Genomic DNA, 21,394 nt, shown 5'->3' on the forward strand with positions numbered 1-21,394 from the left:
GCAGGTGGATCACTTGAGGCTACGAGTTTGAGACTAGCCTGGGCAACATGGCAAAACTCTGTCTCTACTAAAAATACAAACATTAGCTGAGCATGGTGGCACATGCCTGTAACCCCAGCTACTCGGGTGGCTGAGGCACAAGAATGGCTTGAACCCGGGAAGCAGAGGTTGCAGTGAGCCGAGATGGCGCCACTGCATTCCAGCCTGGAGACAGAGCAAGGCTCCCTCTTAAAATAAAAAATAAGCATAAAGATCAGAAATTAAAATTACCAATTTGAATATATAATTTAAAAAAATGTATCAGGACTTTTAGGCACTTTGTCTGGGATGAGGAGTGGTTTATTCCTCGAGTCTGCTATTTCACCGCAGCAGGCAGAATGCTGCCTCTCCACACAGGCTGGGGACATGCAGGGTCCCGCACAACCCAGATTCTCTTGGATTCTGATTATTAAAGAAAGCGAAGCAAAGAGGGGCAGAGACAGAAACAGAGGGCCGTATATGCTACTAAAAAAAAAAAAAAAAAAAAACTCCTGGCCTGGCCGGGCATTTTACAGGTGGTTCACACCTGTAATCCCAGCACTTCGGGAGGCGGAGGTGGATGAATCACATGAGGCAAGGAGTTCAAGACCAGCCTGGCCAACATAGTGAAATTCCCATCTCTACTAAAAATTTAAAAAGTAGCTGGTCATGGTGGTGTGCACCTGTAATCCCAGCTACTTAAGGCTGAGGCACGAGAATTGCTTGAACCTGAGAGGTGGAAGTTGCAGTGAGCCAAGATCCCACCACAGCACTCCAGCCTAGGTGACAGAGTGATACTCTGTCTTAACAAAAAAAAAAAAAAGAAAAGAAAAGATAAGAAAAGAAATGCAGAATCTTGGACTTTGCTCCAGAGCTTCTAAATCAGAATCTGCATTAAAAAAACTAAAAAAAAGCAAACAAAAAACAAAACAAACAAACAAACAAAAAAAACTCTAAAAAAAATTAAAACAAAAATTCCTGTTTTCATTTAAGTCCGACTGATTTCTTTTAGGCTCTGGGCGCATAGAACAATTCTTATTTTCATGGCTGGATTAAAGGATTAGAGTTTCATAGAATGGCTAAAGAAGTGTTATTAGCCTGCAAAGAGAGGGTGCGGGTGGCTTAAGGGCTGCATTGAAACACAGCGGCTGAGGCCTAGGGAGAGAGCACGTGTCTTCAAGAGCACCGAGGTAGATTCGGATCAGTCAGAAGGCGTTCAACACATAGGAGTGTTGTTATATAACTGGTGGCTGGGGGATCTTCTCCGAAAAGTTCAAGGACAGCGAAGCCTGGGAGCTGTCTTTGGAGAAACAGATGATCTGACTCTGCTTTGGAGATCAGATCTCCATGTTCTGTGAAGTGGGCTCTGGCCAGAAATGAAAGATTTTGGTTTCAGGACATGAAGTCTAAAATAAGAGCTTCCCCTCTCTCCCTTGAAACTCACGTCCAGCTCCAGGACATTTCCAACAACTGGTTGAATTTCATAGGCCCCTTTTCGTTTCCTTTCCTTTTCAATCCTAGAGATCTAGAGGCTTATATGAGTGAATGGGAGACAGAGTGGCCACAGAATGATCCAGGACTGGGACCGGGGTGAGGCAAGTGAGCCTAAAACTTAAGGAGGTGCCAGAAAGCTTGGGGATTGCATTCGTTTCCTGGGGCTGCCAGAACCAAGTGCCAAAACAAAGTGGCTTAAACAACAACAAGGTATTATCTCAGTTTTAGAGGGCGGAGGTCCAGGATCATAGGGCTGGCAGGGCCAAGCTCCCTGTGAAGGTGTGAGGGACAGATGTGCTCCTGGTCTCTCCTGGCTTCTGGTAGCTCCTTGGCTCATGGCAGCATAATTTCAGTCTTCACATGGCATCCTCCCCATGGGTGTGTCTGTGTCCAAATTTCCCTTTTTTATAAAGATGTCAGTCATATCGGGTTAGGGGCTCACCCTACTCCAGTATCATCTCAATTTAACTACTTACATCTGCGATGACCCTGTTTCCAAATAAGGTCACAATCTGAGGTGCTGGAGATTTGGACTTTGACATATGAATTTGGTGGGAGGAGGGGGCACACAGTTGAACTCAACAGTAATCATGATAAATAACATATTAATACGATGTTTTTAAAAATCAAAATGAATGCAGAGAATCTATGATGAACAAAATATTAAAATTTTGAGTAAAGGCATAGAAGAATAGACATAGACATAGACATAGACATAGAAGACATAGAAGAATCAAGGGATCAAGACTGATTTGGGGGTACACACCAACTCTGTATCCCAATTGAAGCATTGAAACAATTTCTTAGTAAAACTGGCAGTACTCCGGCCTGGCACAGTGGCTCACGCCTGTAATCCCAGCACTTTGGGAGGTTGAGGCAGGCAGATCACTTAAGTCCAGGAGTTTGAGACCAGGCTGGGCAACATGATGAAACCCCGACTCTACTAAAAATACAAAAATTAGTCGGGCATGGTGGTGGGCGCCGGTAATCCCAGCTACTCGGGAGGCTGAGGCGAAGGTTGCAGAGAGCCAAGATTGTGCCACTGCACTCCAGCCTGGGCAACAGAGTGAGACCCTGCCACAAAACAAACAAACAAAAAACAACAAAACAAAACAAAAAAAAAACAAAACAAATTTAAAAAGCTAGCAGTACTCAGACCCAGGAGTGCCCCTCCCCACCACCCCAGCTGCCCTGCCTGTACTCCTGAGACCTCCCCGTCAGAGAAATAAGCAGAGATAAAGCTAGGCTCAGAGGGAGCTGTCCAGAGTCCCCCGAGGGTTCCTGTGGTCAAGCATTTGGAATCTCATCCCTGCCAGGAACCCCACTTTCAGAGTGGACCGAGCCAGTGAACTAAACATCAGATATTTCCAGTTTACTGGTTATAGGTGTTCCCAGGCAAGGCTCTTACCCCTCCTTTTTATTTGTTCCTGTGATGTAAACATAATGATGGTTGTCCTACAAGGATAGTGTGAGAAGATCAGGAATTAAGTGCTTGGGATGGCAGTGCAACGCATAAATGAAAGGCTGCCAATAATACTCCATGACAGGTGACAGCTTCAGGCCTCTATAGTGTTAAATTCATTCACTCATTCAACACCTGTTCACTGAACACCTGTCACATGCCAGACACAGCACTCAACTCTGGGAATAAAATGATGAACATAAAGAATACAGACCCTGCCTTCATGGAGCTAAAATATCAAGCTGGGGAGACAAAAAGAAAACAAATTCACAAATAAATTTAAATTTACAAGTTGTGGTGAGCGCTAGGAAGGAAATGGATAAGGTAGCTTGAGGAGAACAAGTGGGTCAGAATTTAGACCAGAACTGCCAGGTGTGGTGGCTCATGCCTATAATCCTAGCACTTTGGGAGGCCGAAGCAGGCAGATCACGAGGTCAAGAGATGGAGACCATCTGGCCAACATGGTGAAACCCTGTCTCTACTAAAAATACAAAAATTATCTCGGTGTGGTGGTGCACACCTGTAGTCCAGGCTACTCGGGAGGCTGAGGCAGGAGAATCGCTTGAACCCAGGAGGCACAGGTTGCAGTGAGCCAAGATTGACCACTGCACTCCAGCCTGGCAACAGAGCAAGACTCTGTCTCCAAAAAAAAAAAAAAAATTAGACCAGGCCCTGAAGAAGTGACATGTAAGATGATGTAAGATGATGGTTACTCTATGGGGCATGGGAGCAGCTAATCTGAAGCTCTAAGTTCTCATACCACAGAAACTTCAAGCTGGAGCTATTTCCTAATTCTGAGTGAGGCCTGTTTCACTACGTCGGTGATTCTTTCAGGCTACTGGTGCTCTGCGGTAATAAACCAGGGCACTCTCCTATGTCCAGATAAGAGTAAAGATAGTTTGCCAGCATGTCTCAGGTTTTCAAAAGGGGCTGACTTGGGCTTTGGAAGAGTCTAGCTCAGCTTTTATGTCAGTGAAATTGATGACCATCAAACAGTGCACAGTGCAAGGAATCTCTTGCAATCTTTGTGCAGACACTGAGAATTCTGCAGGAGAAAAATGCGAAGACATCGATGTACATGGAGACCAAGCTGGACAGATGCCCTCCTGCTTGATAATAATGACAATTTCAAAATTATGGTTTAGTGCCCTAGGGACCAAGTAATTTGTTTTTTGTTGAAAAAGTTAATGTAAGGATCCGTTAAAACAGATAACTCCCTTAAACATTTTTTTCAATTAAAACATATATATGTATATATTCATTTACCAATCTGTCTAGATAGGGCCTTCTTTTGAGTACAAATCTAGAGATTAGAGTTTCCTGTGGGCTTTTTTCACACTTGTAAACAACACCCAATTTCTGTTTCTTCCAAATGAAAACAAAGACACTTGTGGAAATAATCAGAGCCCAAAAGCCATCTAGATTTTTCTCAATTTTTTTCAAGACATGTTACAAGTTTTTAGTAACCTCTGTTGTGTCTACCCAAAATAATCAACTTAGTTTTTATAGAAAGAACAACTTTTTTTTTTTTTTTTTTGAGACGGAGTCTCGCTCTGTCACCCAGGCTGGAGTACAGTGGCGCATCTCGGCTCACTGCAAGCTCCGCCGCTTCCCAGGTTCACACCATTCTCCTGCCTCAGCCTCCCGAGAAGCTGGGACTACAGGCACTCGCCACCACACCCGGCTAATTTTTTTGTATTTTTAGTAGAGACGGGGTTTCACCGTTTTTGCCAGGATGGTCTCGATCTCCTGATCGCGTGATCCGCCTGCCTCAGCTTCCCAAAGTGCTGGGATTAGAGGCGTGAGCCACCGTGCCTGGCCGAGAACAACTCTTTCTTCCCCACTCATATTTTATTGAATTACATATTTAAGTAAATGGTATGATTACAATAAACATACTATTGGTATTAACTGGTTTGGGCTCAAGTGATCCCCCCGCCTCGGCCTTCCAAAGTGCTGAGATTACAGGCATGAGCCACTGCACCAGGCCAACATTAACTGGTTTGAGTATACACATCTTATTCTTGTTAAGTGTGCAACTCAGAATGTGGGAGCCAAAGTCCAACAGAAGACTAGGTTAAAAATGATAATCACTGTTGCTAACGGTTATGGTGTCTGCTCTGTGCCTGACATTGTTTGAAATGCTTTGTTTACATATTAGTTTATTTCATCTTCATAACAACCAGACAGGCAGGTACTGTTGCTATTTCTGTTTTTTAAATGGGGAGACTAAGGCTCTAGACAGTAAGCTCTAGGCAGTGAGGCAGTGAGCATCCCGGATGCTGTAAACATCAGTCAGTCGGTTTTGCGTGAGGACGGTCAGGTAAGCTGGGGAGTTGGTTCAGCTGCAGCTCTGTTAAGAGGGCTTCCTACTGCAGAAGCATTGCTTTGTATCCATCGAGCGCCCTGTGCTGTCTCATGAGGGTTGTTGGAATGTTCATGTCTTTTCAAGGTCTTGGAAAACAGAATCAATTCACAACTCTAGAGATAATAACTTTATGACCTCTCCATAAATAGGCAGGAGAGACCATCATCCTCACAGTCCTATAAGACTGAGATTCTGAAAAGAATAATATCAGGAGCTGAAGCACTTCTTTTCCATTTTGGTGGCATTTAGACGAGGCTAATCTCTAGACATTGGATGTTGCTGCTGTCAGCTGTTACTGCCAGGCTGTGTGCTTTGCTTCACCATCTCACGCCTCCTCCCCGGCCAGGTGCACCTGCTAGGGCTTGGGTTCTTTGCTAACAGACAGTCCATCCCCCGTTCTGAAATAACCCCGTGTTGCCTGGTTTCCCTGATCCAACCGTGGGTAGCTTGCCCTGTCCCCATCCATGTCGTCACTCCGGCCCTTCGCTCCCTCGGCTCCCTGGGCTCCTGGCGGCCTGCCTGCCACTTTGTTTTCTTTTCTTCTGCTTCCATCTGCCTCTCGTGGTTCCTGGCTCCGTCTTGTTGCCTGACCTCTAACTGGATACCTGTCTTAGCCCTCACTCCCCTCACTGTTCATGTATGCTCTGATCACACCTTGTCCTCCCATTCTTACTTTAAATTCTTATTTGTTATTTTTATTTATTTATCAATTATTATTATTATTATTTTGAGATGAGTCTCACTGTTGTCGCCCAGGCTGGAGTGCAGTGGCGCGATCTCAGCTTACTGCAACCTCCGCTCCCGGGTTCGAGTGATTCTCCTGCATTAACCCCCTGAGTAGCTGGGATTACAGGCATGCACCACCACGCCTGGCTAATTTTTATATTTTTAGTAGAGATGAGTTTCATCATGTTGGCCAGGCTGGTCTTGAACTCCTGACCTCAGGTGATCCGCCCACCTTGGCCTCCCAAAGTGCTGGGATTACAGGTGTGAGCCACCGTGTCCAGCCTTATTTTAAATTCTTAATAGGTAATAGATGCATATGGTTTTTAAAAAAAATCAAAACTTTGTAAAAATACAGTTAAATGTCTTGCTCCCAACCCTACCCTCATGCACTTCACCCCAACCCCCCGGCACCCCATGGAGAGATAATTCTATTGGTTTCCTGTATAGACTTCCACCCAGAGTTTCTTTATGCAAATATGAAAAAAGTATGCTCTGTGTCCTGTACTTTTATTTTTTTTTTATTTAACACTATATTTTGGCGATCTCTCCAGGTTCTTTTGTCCCTTTTTTAGTTGCATAGTGAAAAAGCTCAAGTCCAAGGTACACTGAATGGATGGGCCAGTCCCCACTGTCAGACACTGGGGTTCTCCTGGATGGATGGGCCAGTCCTGGCTGATAGATACGCGGGTTCTCCCATCTCTGGCGAATATAAACAATGTTGCAAGGAACACCTTCATGCGTTTTATAAATGCCAACCCACTTTGTCCTCTCTTTCCTTCCTGATATTTCAAGCCCTTCAGGACAGCGTGGTCCTCTAACTCATCACCTGTGCTCACCTCTCATCTCCGGCCAAATCCTCTGAGCTGGCTGTGGCCTCCTCCTCCTAACTGAATTTTGCCTCAGTCCTTATCTAATAGTCTATGCTTTTGGCTTTCCCCCACAGCCACCTTCTGTTCATTCAACAAGGTTTTTTATTTTCTTTTAAAGCAAAATATTTCCAGTGAAAACCAATAATTCCAGACAGACAATTCCATTGATTCCAAACAATACCACCACTATCAATAGTACATATTGAGGATTTACTGTGGGCCAAGCACTCTGCTAGATGCTTGACATCTTTATACTTCACTTAATCCTCTTAACCATCCAGTAAGTGAAGAACTATCGTTTGACACAGGAGGAGACAGCACTGGAGAGGTTAAGTGACTGGGCTGAGGTCTCATAGCTGGTAAACAGCAAAATTGGGATCCTAGCCCAGGTCCCCCTGGCCCCACGCTGGTCTCATCTGCTAAAACTCAGAGTGAAGGGCTTGGGGCAATTTGGGTTAAGTCAAGGAGAGTCTAGGAAAGAGACTCTTTTTAAGTCCTCTAGTTCCGGCACAGAGCTCTCTTAATCCTTCGTTCTCTTCTCTAGCTTCCGGGAGGATTTCCATTATAATGACACAGCTGGGTACTTCATTATTGGAGGGAGCAGGTATGTGGCTGGCATTGAAGGGTTTTTTGGACCTCTGAAGTACTATCGCCTTCGCAGTCTGCACCCCGCCCAGGTGAGTCCCAGGGGATCAGGAAGATTGCAGTACTCCTGGGTGATGGGTATGGGCCTCAGGGTGTGCAGCCCAGTATAAATAGAAGTTTACCCAAGCCGGACCATGCATTGCCTCTGTCATCAAACATCATTAATATTGAGGCTTTTCCCCCAGCAAAGGCAATAATAGATTTCTGTTAACATTTGGTTCATTTAGTACTCATAAAATGGAAACCATTTACTTCCTCTGTTTTAATAAGTACTAGTTTAATTATAGAGTAGATTTTCATCAGGCTGTTGCCTATCCAGCGATTAAGCTAATGAAAGGAGAGAATCTTAGTTATTTGGTAAAGATTCTTTTATATGCTATTATTTAAAGTATCAGAAGAGATGCTGTCGCAAATTAAAATCTTGGTTCCATTGGCTGCTCTCTTCAGAAACACAGGCCTTCGGCTCACGCTGGGGTCTGTTGGCAGCAGTTGTATGGATCGAAAAGGGCATTGTGTTCAGGGCCGAATCCTCTGCACGGTGCCTGCCACATCCAAAACCCGCCCCTGAATGGAACTGTCCAGCGCTCTGGGCCAATGCAGCTGGACTGGTCGGGGGAGAGGGCTGTTCCCCCACGAGGGAGTCTTCAGGGCACTTGTTTTCTGGGCTTTAAGGAGATCAGGGACCACACCTGATACCTGAAAGGGAAACATTCTTTCATTCCTTTCACCCTATGGGGTTTATTCTGAGAAAAACAGGGGTCACTAGACAAAGTCATAATCAGGAAAAATGGGGAGCCCTGCTGTCCATGGGTGATATCTTACAGCCTCTGTGAGAGACCTTTGTGAAAAGGGGAAAAAACGAAATAGTCATTTGTGCAACAAATGCTTATTGAGAACCTACTGTATGCCAGGCTCTGAACTAGGTGCTGAGGCAAGCAAGATGGGTAGGTTTAAAATTCATTTGAAGGTTGTCCACAATAAGAAATCTGCTTAATATTGGCCAGGTGTGGTGGCTCACACCTGTAATCCCAGCGCTTTGGAAGGCCGAGGCAGGCAGATCACTTGAGGTCAGGAGTTTGAGACCAGCCAACATGGTGAAACCCCGTCTCTACTAAAAATACAAAAGTTAGCTGGATGTGCTCACTTGAACCCAGAAGGCGGAGGTTGCAGTGAGCCAAGATTGTGCCACTGCACTCCAGCCTGGGTGACAAGAGCAAGACTATCTCAAAAAAAAAAAAAAAAGAAACGTACTTAATATCATGAACAGTACGTATACATATACATACATATATTCAAACACAAAATGGAAACAAAATTATTCTAAGAATACATACTCTTGCTATATTCAATGCATGCTGATATTTTGTGTTCTACTTTATAAAAACAAAAACCACCACCAAAACTCTGTAGGTTGCCACCCGCTGAAATAACTATGTGGCCCTCTAATGGCTCCCAGCCTCTATTTTGAAGCCCACAGAGTTAAGTCCCTTGTTCCTGAGGAGCTCCCTTTTGGGATCTTAAACAGGGAATTCATGAAAGAATACAATACATGCTTCAATTCAGATGTGTTTGGGAGTGCTGAGGCAGGAACGGGTACATTGGCCCGCAAGTGAGATGGGGTGAGTCGCTAGGGGGGCCTGTCCTGAAGCCATGGCCTTGCACCCAGCTCTTGGAGCTTGCAGAAGAGGGGAGGAGGCTCTTTGATGCAGCAGGCACATCGTGAGTACTTGCGTCTTTTCATGGGAATTGAAGGGGGAGGTGAGTGTGATTTTCTAGGGACAGAGTGCAGCCAGAGAAAAGAAAAGGGAAGAGTCCCAGTCTCTGGGAAATTCTGACATTTAAGAAGCTGGGCACAAAGAGAAGCTGGAGGGAAGCCGTCAGAGCTGGCATGTCCTTGAATTAATATCAATGACCTTGCTTTGCAAATCCAGAGTGGATGATACGTGTACAAACAGGCCACCTAGAGATGTCAGTGGGAGAACGAAGTCAACCCGAACACATCTTCCTAGAGGTGGATGGACATTTGATGACAATTGTTGTTCATTTGACTTTCTTGCCTTCTTGTAGATTTTTAATCCCCTCCTTGAGAAGCAACTTGCTGAACAAATCAAGTTATATTATGAAAGGTGTGCTGAGGTTCAAGAAATAGTATCTGTGTATGCATCCACAGCACTGCGCGGGGGCGAGAGACAAGAAGCATGTAAGTGTTGAGCTTCAGGGGAGCTGTTTTAAGCTCTGTGCATTTGCATAAACACATGTTTGGCTTCTCCATAATGGGATTAAAATTGAACATATATGACTTGGCTCGCATACCAGCCGGGACAAGTGTGACCTTGAGCCCTCCACTGGTGGATACAGGTGAAATTGTACATTCCACCTGGATTCTACCAAGACCAATGACAGTCAAGAAGAACCAAAACATCTTATAGCTCCAACCATAAAAATCTAGTTTACAAGTACAAATGAAAGCGAGTGTTTTGTGCCTTGCATGGCATTTTTCCCATCCATAAGGCCAGCCTAAGAAAATAAAAATGAATTGGAAAATAAATTAATCATTAGAAATGTTTCCCCATCAGTGCACTTTTGTTTTGGGCCATTAATATCTGAATATTAGCTTTCAGAAATGTTGAACGGTGACTTTGTTGTTGGAGTTCGGTTTTATTTTTTAAATCCTTGAAATTGACTCATTCTCGAAGATACCGGTAATTTTTAACAGAAGGAATGAATTTCAAATAGACTGCTTCATGCATGCTCATATTTGCACAGACATCCTTTTACTCACACAGGGTGTTTATCAGTTACAAAACTTGGTCGTGTCTGGTCCGCCAGTGTTCCAGCTTGGATCTAGCACTTACACATTTCTCTGTGATGCGGATCTTGCTGTTTGATATGGTGGCACTAGAGTTACTCACATATGTTCCATCTGGAAGAGAAATTCCTGTGGGGCCTTTGCCATCAGCAAAAGCGAATTGAGTATTTCAGTCCTGCCCATATGCCTCTCCATCTCCAGAGCGGAACTTCTCATTCCAGGTCGTGGAGGGAAGGATGCATCTCAAACATGCCCTGGTCCAATAGGGTTCACATGAAATGGTCCCAGGTAGTGATTAGAGATGGTGACGGGTGAGTGTGGAAAGAAAGTGCTTCTGCAATTCAATTTAAGAATAGGCTATACTGGTCTCCAGCTGCTGCTCTCACTGCTGAATCATCCGGAAAATATGATGCTGTCAAGCGGAGGGGGAAGATATATAGGAATAGTAATAACCCAAAGAGGAAAGAAACTGACTTGGGTAACTTATGTACTATCAGGAGACATACCCTGAGATGGAAGGCCAGGCATGCACACCCATCTGTTTGGTGGCATTAGGGAGATTTTCCTACCATCTTCAACTGCCTTGCCTCCCTGGGGGTCTTTGTGCTTTGCTCCTCAACTCAAATGCCAAGAAAATGGCCTAGATATTGGCCTCCTGGGGACCAGTCAGAGGCCAGCTGCTCATTCTGTAGAATTATTCAACAGCCATCAGCAACTTTGGCACATTTCTCATGGACTTGGCTCTGAATTTGTGACCTGGAGGCAAAAGCATCATAGCCAGTTTCAAATCCCAAAAGGACCCAAACCAACATCCAGTAATGGCAAGTCTGGCCTCTTCTTTCTAGTTCCTCTTAGGACGAAGGGCTTTAGGGAGGTGAGTCTTATCTTCTGCTAAAGGGTGTGATGTCTTTTGCTTCCTCTTCTGTGTAGGCCACCTCCACAACTCCTACCTGGACCTCCAGCGCAAGTATGGGAGACCCTCGATGTGCAGAGCCTTCCCCTGGGAGAAGGAGCTGAAAGACAAACACCCCAGCTTGTTCCAGGCATTACTGGAGATGGATTTGCTGACCGGTAATTAAGTCTTTGCCTCGGCTTTGGGCACTGGTTAGAAAGGCTCCTTGTTTTTCTCTGTTTCACTCACCCTCTTTGGTGATTTAGGCCTTAAAGTTATTTTTAACCCTAAGGTTTTAGCTTAATTTCAAATTTAAATTCTGCCCTTGTATGTCCACAACTCTTGATATATCTGTGCACACTTCCAACACTAAATGCAAAAACTTAAATTTAGGAATTGCTCAAGCAGTTCTTTATTTAAAGCCAAGGCCACAAATGGACAGCCTGCAGCCAGAGCCAGCCCCCAGATGCAGTTGATTTGGAAAATACCTTGTTGTATATGTTAAAAAAAAAAAAGTAGTTATGTGTATCTAAAAAGCTTGTACGAAAATGCAAATTTCGGCCGGGCGCGGTGGCTCAAGCCTGTAATCCCAGCACTTTGGGAGGCCGAGACGGGCGGATCACGAGGTCAGGAGATCGAGACCATCCTGGCGAACACGGTGAAACCCCGTCTCTACTAAAAATACAAAAAAATTAGCCGGGCGAGGTGGCGGGTGCCTGTAGTCCCAGCTACTCGGGAGGCTGAGGCAGGAGAATGGCGTAAACCCGGGAGGCGGAGCTTGCAGTGAGCTGAGATCTGGCCACTGCACTCCAGCCTGGGAGATAGAGCGAGACTCCGTCTCAAAAAAAAAAAAAAAAAAAAAAAAAAGAAAATGCAAATTTCTAGCTTTTTTAAAAAAAGAAAAAACCAAAGATCTGGCAAGACTGGGCATTTCTCCTGTGTGGCAGCAATTGTGGAGGTGAGGCTCAGACCAGGCATACCTTGTCCACCCACAGCACCTCCTATTTCGTCACCTCCTGATTACTTCATTCATGGATCTGACCCATGTGAGCCCACAGGCACTTGAACTTGGGACCTCTGATTTGAAGTACACTTTCAGCATCATCTCAGGAATTTGCATAAACTTCCCAGATGCCACCAGCTTCTCTGTAGGCCCACTGCAATTTGGGTTTGCTTAGTAATTCAGTGCATCCTCCAGGGCCGTGAGGGATCTTAAAACCATGCCTGTTAGGAAGAGGAAAGGCAGCTGGAGATGTTCAGCCTGGTGAAGAGGATCCTAGCAGGGAGTTGCCAACTGTCTTAGTGGTGGGAGGCAACTCCACATAGTCCTGGGCATAGAACCAGATCTTGAGTTGGGGCGATGCAGCAAGTGACTTCTGCCTCATGTAAGATTGGTGTCTTACATTGCACCCACTGCCTAAGAATGGCAGTGTATAACAGCATAGATTTCCTTTGCAAATAGTGACCCTCCTGCAAAGAATTCAAGTCATATAGGATATTTTATCATTCATTCTTCTGATGCTTACTCAGTGACTACTCAGTACCTTGGCTAGACTTCAGAGATATGTGAAGTAACACAATGCTTCTGTCCTTGAGGAATAGACTTGAAAGCAAAGAAAAATAGTAATGCATTTTATTAAAGATATAGAAGCTAATGGTAGAGACACAAAGAAAGGAGTGGTCAGTTCTACCTGGAGGGCTGAGGCGTTCTGGGAAGGCTTCCTGGAAGAGGAGACACTGGGACTGATTCTTGAAAGGCCAGCAGGTGTTTGCCAGATAAGAGAGTTGGGGGTGGGAATTGCAGGCAGAGCAGACCCTGAGAGGTGGTAACAGCACAGCATGTCGCATGATGGTGCCGTGACAATGGGGAGGCAGGAGAAGCCCTGCAAAGTGATTATTCCAATGAGGGCTCAGACACCATCCTGAAGTTTGGGCTTTCCCTTTTAGGTGACAGGGACCTGTTGAAGGGTTTCAAGCAAGAAGAAGAGGCATAGTGAGATCTGGGATTTTGAGGTCACAGCAGGGAGGTGAACTAGAAGGGCATGGAGCTGGAAGAAGGGAATGTATTGCCATGGTCCCTCGAGGAGAGGATGCAGGCCTGAGTGGGACATGGTGACAGGAACAGAGCTGAAGGATGTAGAGATGGGCTCTGAGGGACTCCATAGCTGCTTGAATGTGGGCACAAAGGATAAGTAGGCTGTGTCATGTTGTATAATGAGTGGAGCCAGCTGGCCTGGGACCAATTTTAACATTCACTAGCTGTGTGATTTGGGCAAATTACTTAATTTCTCTGAGCCTTAGTTTCTTCGTCTGCAAAGTGGGGATGATAATACTACCTGTCTTCTAGTGTTGGCTTCAATAAATCGATATATATATGTATACATATATAGGTATATGTATGTATATGTGTGTGCATATGTGTATATATCATATATGATATATGTATATTACATTATGTAACATATAAAATATAATATATAATAATATAATATACAAATGTTATATTATAATATATATTATATAAGTATTATCTATTATAGAATATATATTATTATATAAGTATTTTATATATATAATATACTTAGAACAGTTTCAGCACATGGTAAGCCTTACATAAGCAGGGTTTTTCAATCTCACAATATGGACATTTCGGACTGTAGAATTTTTTTTGTTGGGGACTGTCCTGTGTATTGTGGGATGTTTAGCAGCATTTCGGGACTCCACAACTAGATACACATAGCACCCTCCCCATATCCCTCCTCTCCAAAAACATCTCCAGGTATTGGCAAATGCTCCCAAGTCCGTAGGGAGGCCAAATCACCCCCAGCTGAGAACCACTGCTATGTCAATGTTATTGCTCTTATTACTGGGCAGAGATAATTCCAGGTTTCCGCTGGATGGCTGTCCGGAGGTGATGAAGTCCCGTGCCCCAAGATCCGCAAACAGGAGAGGGAGACGCATGTTGGACAGTTTAGGCTAAATGGGCTAAGACCACATCCACACCAACATTGTTTTTATGCGAGTTCCGATCCTACTTAAAAATAGTTTGGCTGATTGGAAACAGGAGCACATCCTTTTTACAAAACATTCTTTTAAAAGTAAATACTATCTATGAGAATGTTTTCATGTTATTGTTGCAGCTCAAAATTTTGTTTATAAGAATTTAGAATGATTTATTTTCCATGGAGGCCTGGCAATGAAATCTCATGAAAAACCCCAATCAGAAGTCCCCTTACCTTAAGACTCCCTGGGTATGGGTGCTGCAGAACCACTAGATTCCCACGCAGTGAGCCTGTTCCACTGACCTCTGTTAGGAGTCTGGGGCCCCCATCAGTGGGGAGAGAGGGGGACCCAAAGCTGGATTTGCCACTTTAGGACCCACCGTTTGTGCTTAAACTGCCTTTGGGGTCTTCTGGTGCCAAATTAGAACAGCCCCAAGGCGCTTCCCCTGAGGGACCATACCTGCCAGCCTCCCCTGCCACCACATCTTCTGCTTCCAGAGGCACATGGCCAGCTGCCTTCCTCTTCTCTCGGCCTTTCCCTGGCCTAGGAGCCGGCAGGGAGGGAGAGCGGAAGTTTAGGTGAATTTCTAGAACCAAGCCCTGGGACCCATTCGCCTTCAGCGCCTCTTTTTCTAGGTCACATTGGAAGGACTGGGGAGCCTTCTGTAGAGGTAGGGCGTATACTCCTTAAGGTCATCTCTCTACCTGGCACAGGGCCCTTGCTTGGGCTATCATAACATCTTCCAGCAAACCTGGGAGAAAGACTGGTGTCTTGTATTGCACCCAGCTTCCTAACAAGGCTGAGAGGAAAAAAAAACTTGATTTTGCAAATTGAGGGTAAAAAAAAAAAAAGAATTTATATTTCCAACACGTCTTTACTCTGATCTCCTATAAAAAGAACCATAGTAAGACGAGTGTGACGCTATTGCCGTTCCCAGTTCCTCAAATACCCTTCGTTCCAAGTTCGTCCTGCCCACAGTGTCTGGCCCTAGCTGGCTCCGGCGGGCTTCAGATGACTCTAGTTAGTAGGAACTGTGTTTGCGTTCTATTTTCTGCTGCTGCCCTGACCTGTCCTGTCCTGTTGATTAATAGACTTTATTAGAACATCCTCATCATATTACATTTTTCATATCTGAGATAAGCTGTAAGAATGGATTCAGGCATGAGATGTTTGATGCTTGGAATTCTTACTGTGGGAACTGAATAGGCGCAGTAACAAAGATAAGGAATTTAACTGAGTGGGTGTGTTCTGAAGTTACTCACAACCTTTCATTCATTCATTTACTGAACAAGCATTGACTGAATGCCCCCTACAAGCCAGGATAGCATTAAAATGGGGCTGTGTTTTGAATGAGAGTCATTTAGGCTAACGTAAAAGAAAACCTCAGCTCCCATAGTTTCCCCAAAGGGCATTAATTTGTGGAATTTTTTTTCTGGAATTTTTAACGAATAAGATGACATCATGGAGCAAGAGAAAATGGGCTATACTTTCTGGTTCTGTCTGAGAGTCATCTTCTTCCTTGCCAGCAGCTTTTCTTCATAGACACAGCCAGCACTCCACTTCCAGGCCGCTACATACGCACGTTTCAGACCTGAAAGTGTTTCTTCCCCCCACACTGTGTGATTTTAGATGGATCATCTGCTCACTATCTCAGCCAACAACACACTTCAAAGCAGAGATGAGAACATTGCAGGGGGTAGAGAGTGGGGAGGCTTCGGCTTCATTAACAGCCAGTGGGAAGTGGAAGAGTGTCCTCCACATTCTCGTCCAGTGAGGTCAGCACCTTTGAGTTGTGTCCAGAATAACCGTATTCTTCTGCTACAAAAGAGAGTCGCCAAATATTTACACTTTTCCTCTTTAAGGGCTGTGATTTGTCTTTTAAAATTGTTATTCGTGCTAGAATACACATAACAAAATTTGCCATCTGAACCAGTTTTAGGTGTACACAGTTCAGCAGTGTAAAGGATATTCACATTCTTGTGCCACAGAGTTCCACAACTCTTTTCTTGCAAAACCGAAAATTCATACTCAGTAAACATCTACCCATTGCCTCCATCCCAAACCCTGGGAGCCATCATCCTGCTTTTTTTTTTCTATGAGTTTGACTGCTTTAGGTACCTTGTGTAAGTGGTATCTTACACAGTATTTGTCTTTTGGTGACTGGTTTATTTCACTTAGCATAAAGTCCTCAAGGTTCATCTCTGTTGCAGTGTGTGTTAGAATTTCCTTTCATCTTAAGGCTGAATGGTATTTCATGACATGTTTATACCACACTTTATTTATCCATTCATCCATCGATGGACACTTGAGTTGCTTCTACCCCTTGACTATTGTGAATAACTTTGCTAAGAATATGGGTCTACAAATGTCTCTTTAAAATCATGCTTTCATTTTCTGTTGGATATATACTGTATCCAGAAGCAAAATTTCTGGGTCTATAGTAATTCTACATTTAGTTTTTTGAGAAACCTCCATGCTGTCTTCCACGGCAGCTGCGCCCTTTATATTCCCTCCAACAGTGCACAAGGGTTCCAATTTTTCCACATCCTCAGAAACACTTGTTATTTCCTGTTTTGTTTGGTTGTTTGTTCGTTTTTTTTGAGACAGAGTCTTACTCTGTCACCCAGGCTGGAGTGCAGTGGCGGATCTCGGCTCACCACAACTTCTGCCTCCTGGGTTCAAGCAATTCTCCTGCCTCAGCCTCCTGAGTAGCTGAGATTACAGGCATGCACCACCCCACCCAGCTAATTTTTGTATGTTTAGTAGAGATGGGGTTTCGCCATGTTGGCCAGGCTGGTCTTGAACTCCTGACCTCAAGTGATCTGCCTGCCTCAGTCTCCCAAAGTGCTGTGATTACAGGCATGAGCCACTGCACCTAGCCTTTTTTTTTTTTTGTCTGAGACAGAGTTTTGCTCTTGTTGCCCAAGCTAGAGTGCAATGGCGCAATCTTGGCTTACTGCAACCTCTGCCTCCTGGATTCAAGCGATTCTCTTGCCTCAGCCTCCTGAGTAACTGGGATTACAGATGCCCGCCACCACACCTGGCTGATGTTTTGTATTTTTAGTAGAGACAGGGGTTCTGCCATGTTGGCCAGGCTGGTCTCGAACTCCTGACCTCAGTTGATCTCCCTGCCTTGGCCTCCCAAAGTGCGAAGATTTCAGTTGTGAGCCCCTGCACTCAACCCTTTGAGATGTCTTTGAGGACATCTAAGCTGTACTGTGAAATCAGGAAAGTCGACAGTCATTATGCAGGATGGTAAAGAGGATGCCTACATAGTGGCAAGGGGGGCATCGGAGAAGAGCCATCTGCCTGGGGAGACAGGAGAGATGACGTGAGGAGAGGTATCTAAGTGGGAACATAACAGCTGTTTGCCAGGCAGGCAAACTGAGGAGTGTGGGCGGATGAGGTATGTTCCTTGGTGAGTATGGGGCACAAACACACCATGTGTGGTCATATAGAAGAAGGATCACTTCACTAACATATGGCATAGGCAGCTAACTTATGCCTAGCACTGTTGCAGGCGCTGTTGAGAATTCAAAGTATAAGTTGGATCCTTCCACTTCTTGCAGCACCCTTAACAAGCTTGCCACAGAGTGAGCGACGGAGACACGTGTAGGATCAAATGGTAAAACTCAAGGCAGAGTAAGATGAGCTTTATTCAGGCGTACCTATTCCCCAGGTCCATATGGTATCTTTCTGTCCACTAAGTTCTTTCGTAGACATTATGTCACTTTATAAAAGCATTGTATTTTAAATTCCGGTTAAACCAGACTTTCTCTAATATATAAATTACTGCACAAAAATAAATTATACCTCACAGCCATGAGGATGGCTATTATCAAAAAAACAAACAAACAAACAAACAAACAAACAAAAAACACCAGGAAAAAAAAACTCCTCAAAGACAGGAACAGTATCTAGGGTTTTGGGGTTTTTTTGTTTTTTATTTGTTTGTTTGTTTTTTAAGACCTTTGCCTCAATAAATATTTGTTGAGTAACTGAATGGCGGCAGCTCAAATGTGTAAGTGATCTCACCTTAGTACTCAAAACATCTTTATTGGGTCAACGAATCACTGAAAGAATGAGGAATTTGACTTCCAGGAGACCCAAGTTCAAGGTTTGTGCTAGCCAAGATGCAGCTCCGATCCAGACTGCTAAGAGATCTATGGGCTTACTCTGCTTCTTTCTACATTTCCCTCATTTCTCCTACTCTCTCTCAGCCTGTTTCCTCTGAGGAGCGACTGCTCTTTCTCGGTAGACACTTCTGTAAACATCGTTCTGTTTCTCAGGTCTACCAGGACGCTGTTTGCCAGCTTTCTGCTGTCAACAGCAGTAGACCAGAATCCTGCTCAGGTCTGTGCACACTCATTTACAAAAGAATTCCAGAAATGTAGCCGTCATAGTTCTTGCTTTCATACCATCTGTAATCTAGTTGCTGAGATATACAGGTTCCAAGATGTAAAGCAGCCCCGAGGTATCTGCAAACCCAGTTCAGGAGCCGTGTACTGGGTGCATCCCAGCATGGTGCCAGGCCCTGGGGCGACCACAATGAAAATCGTGGACCAGCCCACACACAACTCTGTGCCAGGTGCCAGGGGGTGCAGAGGAGGGCGGCTCATTGAGAGTTGACAGCTGATGCGCTAACCTGGTATAAGACGCAGCTGTTCCCACTGGTGTTTTCCGCTCTGATGTATAACAGGACCCGTTCCTCGCCTGCCGGAGCGGGCATGCCTTTGAATTAAACATGGCGGGGCTACTCGGGGCGCCCAACTGCAGCGCATATAGATGTGGCCGAGTCCCCTTGCTGCCTCGGGCATTCCAGGGCCTCTGCTCTGCATCCTGATTTTCTTGCTTGGCACAGGGATTCTCCTGTACTGCTGTGACTCGTAGTTCACCACCGTCTAGACTCTTGGGTGGCATCCAACACGAGACCCCACGTTCAGGACTCTGGAGGAGGGGACTCTGATTGGTCAAACTCTATGTTGTTTCCTGGGGAACCTCCAATTCTCTAAGAAAATGGCTCCTGCCAGAGCATAGAAATTGCCCCATTAGCATTTGGGTTTTTTCTAATGCTAGTGCAGTGGTATTTTAATATGCGTGTTTTTTCATTATTGAAGAGTTGTGCTGGCCATTTCCTTCTTTTACTTTCCTGTCACACCTTGCCTGTCAAAACCGAGCCGTTTGAATTCAAAAACCCTTTGAATGGGGCCCTGGCATCCAGAGAAGAGAGGCGATGAGGACTGGGCTGGTGAGAGGCTGCAGGGATGGCAGTGGCAGGCCGGGCTCTTGGTTGTGGTGGGGAGCAGTGAGGAAGGACACAAAGGCACTGAACAGGTGACATGAAGGTAGAGAGGGGAGGGGGGAACTGGGCAGCATGCCCCTAGGGACATCCGCCCCATGGCCGGGCCTATTTATTCCTTTCCTGCCTTTCATCTGCACTAGGCACCTCTGACCAAGGGAGTTGGTGCCTGTGGCTAAAGGAAGTCCAAGGTCTGCCAACAAATGGTTCTCTGAGATGGGGCCAGGTCCAAGGTTTGGCTCGGCTCCCTGGGTTGACACCATCTGCACCCCTTCAAGACCACTGCCTGCCTCTTGCCCCCAGGCTCTGGAGTGCTGAGTGTGGGGGCAGAGGTGTCCCCACACAATACGCCAAGGAGTGACTGGCTGCACTAGCGAAGCTCTACTTTGCTTTTTGACTTTATTTTTGCCAACAATTGCGATGTTTATTTGGAGACCTTAAAATGCAGAGAGTGGAGATGTTAGAAATACAATTATGTTACATAATAACATCGGGATACCGTTTCCTTTTAAGAGCTGCGTTCCCTGTTGTTTGTTGAAGAACCATCATCTTTATTATCTTTTTTTTAAAAGCATACATTATAGTTTAAAAAAAAAAAAATACACAGAGACACCAAGAAGACAAACAATGGGCTATGCTTTTCTTGCTCAGAGAATAACAGCTCTAAAAGGAGAGAGAGAGAGACAGAGAGAGAGAGGGAGAGATGGAGGAAGGAGGGAAGGAAAGGAAGAAGACAGGGAGGAAAATGACATGTGTAAAATCAGAAAATTTATAAGGGGTCGGGAGCAGAGGCTTATACCTGTAATTCCAGCCATTTGGGAGGCCAATGCAGGAGGATCACTTGAGACTAGGAGTTCAAGACCAGCCTGAGTAACATAGCAAAGCCCTGTCTCTATTTAAAAAAAAAAAAAAGGCTGGGCGCTGTAGCTCATGCCTGTAATCCCAGCACTTTGGTAGGCAGAAGTGGGTGGATTGCTTGAGGCCAGGAGTTCGAGACCAGCCTGGCCAACATGGCAAAACCCTCTCTCTACCAAAAAAAAAAAAAAAAAAAAAAAAAATTAGCCAGGTGTGGTGTGCATCCCTGTAATCCCAGCTACTTTGGAAGCTGAGGCAGGAGAATTGCTTGAACCCGGGAGGTGGAAGTTGCAGTGAGCCAAGATCATGCCACTGCACTCCAGTCTGAGTGACAGAGCAAGATTCTGTCTCAATAAAATAAAATTAAAAAGAAGAAAGAAAAGAAAATTTACACAGTATATAGAAAGATACAAATAGGCTTTTTTTTTTTTTTTTTTTTTTTTTGAAACAGTCTCACTCTGTCACCTAGGCTGGAGTGCAGTGGCACAATCTTGGCTCACTGCAAGCTCCACCTCCCAGGTTCATGCCATTCTCCTGCCTCAGCCTCCCGAGTAGCTGAGACTACAGGCACTTGCCACTACACCCTGCTAAATTTTTTTTTGTATTTGTAATAGAGATAGGGATTTCACCGTGTTAGCCAGGATGGTCTGGATTTCCTGATCTCATGATCCGCCTGCCTCAGCCTCCCAAAGTACTGGGATTAGAGGTGTGAGCCACCGCGCCTGGCCCAAATAGGCTTTTTTTGAAAGAGAAAAATAAAACAGCCCGTGAGCCCAATAAGGATCTCCAGGTCAGAGTGCAAATGAGGAATGCCCTGTGTTTTTACAAACCAGTCAACTTGGTGTAGATCATTCCTTTTAATAGTTAAGTGACATTTTGTCCTTTCCTTTTTTTCCCCTTTCAAACTTCTGCTTTGGATGCATTACACCTTTCAGAAGCTTGAAACTAAAAATG

The 21,394-nt window shown here is 44.9% G+C and overlaps 1 protein-coding gene across 1 annotated transcript in view; it reads left to right on the top strand.

Annotated features, from left to right (window-relative positions):
- SEL1L3 (SEL1L family member 3) overlaps positions 1-21,394 on the top strand; it is a 117,420-nt gene that overhangs the window by 34,232 nt on the left and 61,794 nt on the right. The window contains exons 7-9 of the mRNA XM_008017714.3: positions 7,482-7,614; positions 9,650-9,782; positions 11,322-11,462. Of these exons, the coding sequence (XP_008015905.3) occupies positions 7,482-7,614; positions 9,650-9,782; positions 11,322-11,462 (407 nt within the window). The remainder of the gene's footprint in view (positions 1-7,481; positions 7,615-9,649; positions 9,783-11,321; positions 11,463-21,394) is intronic.

The sequence above is a fragment of the Chlorocebus sabaeus genome, chromosome 27, assembly GCF_047675955.1.
Source record: "Chlorocebus sabaeus isolate Y175 chromosome 27, mChlSab1.0.hap1, whole genome shotgun sequence".
NCBI lineage: Eukaryota > Metazoa > Chordata > Mammalia > Primates > Cercopithecidae > Chlorocebus > Chlorocebus sabaeus.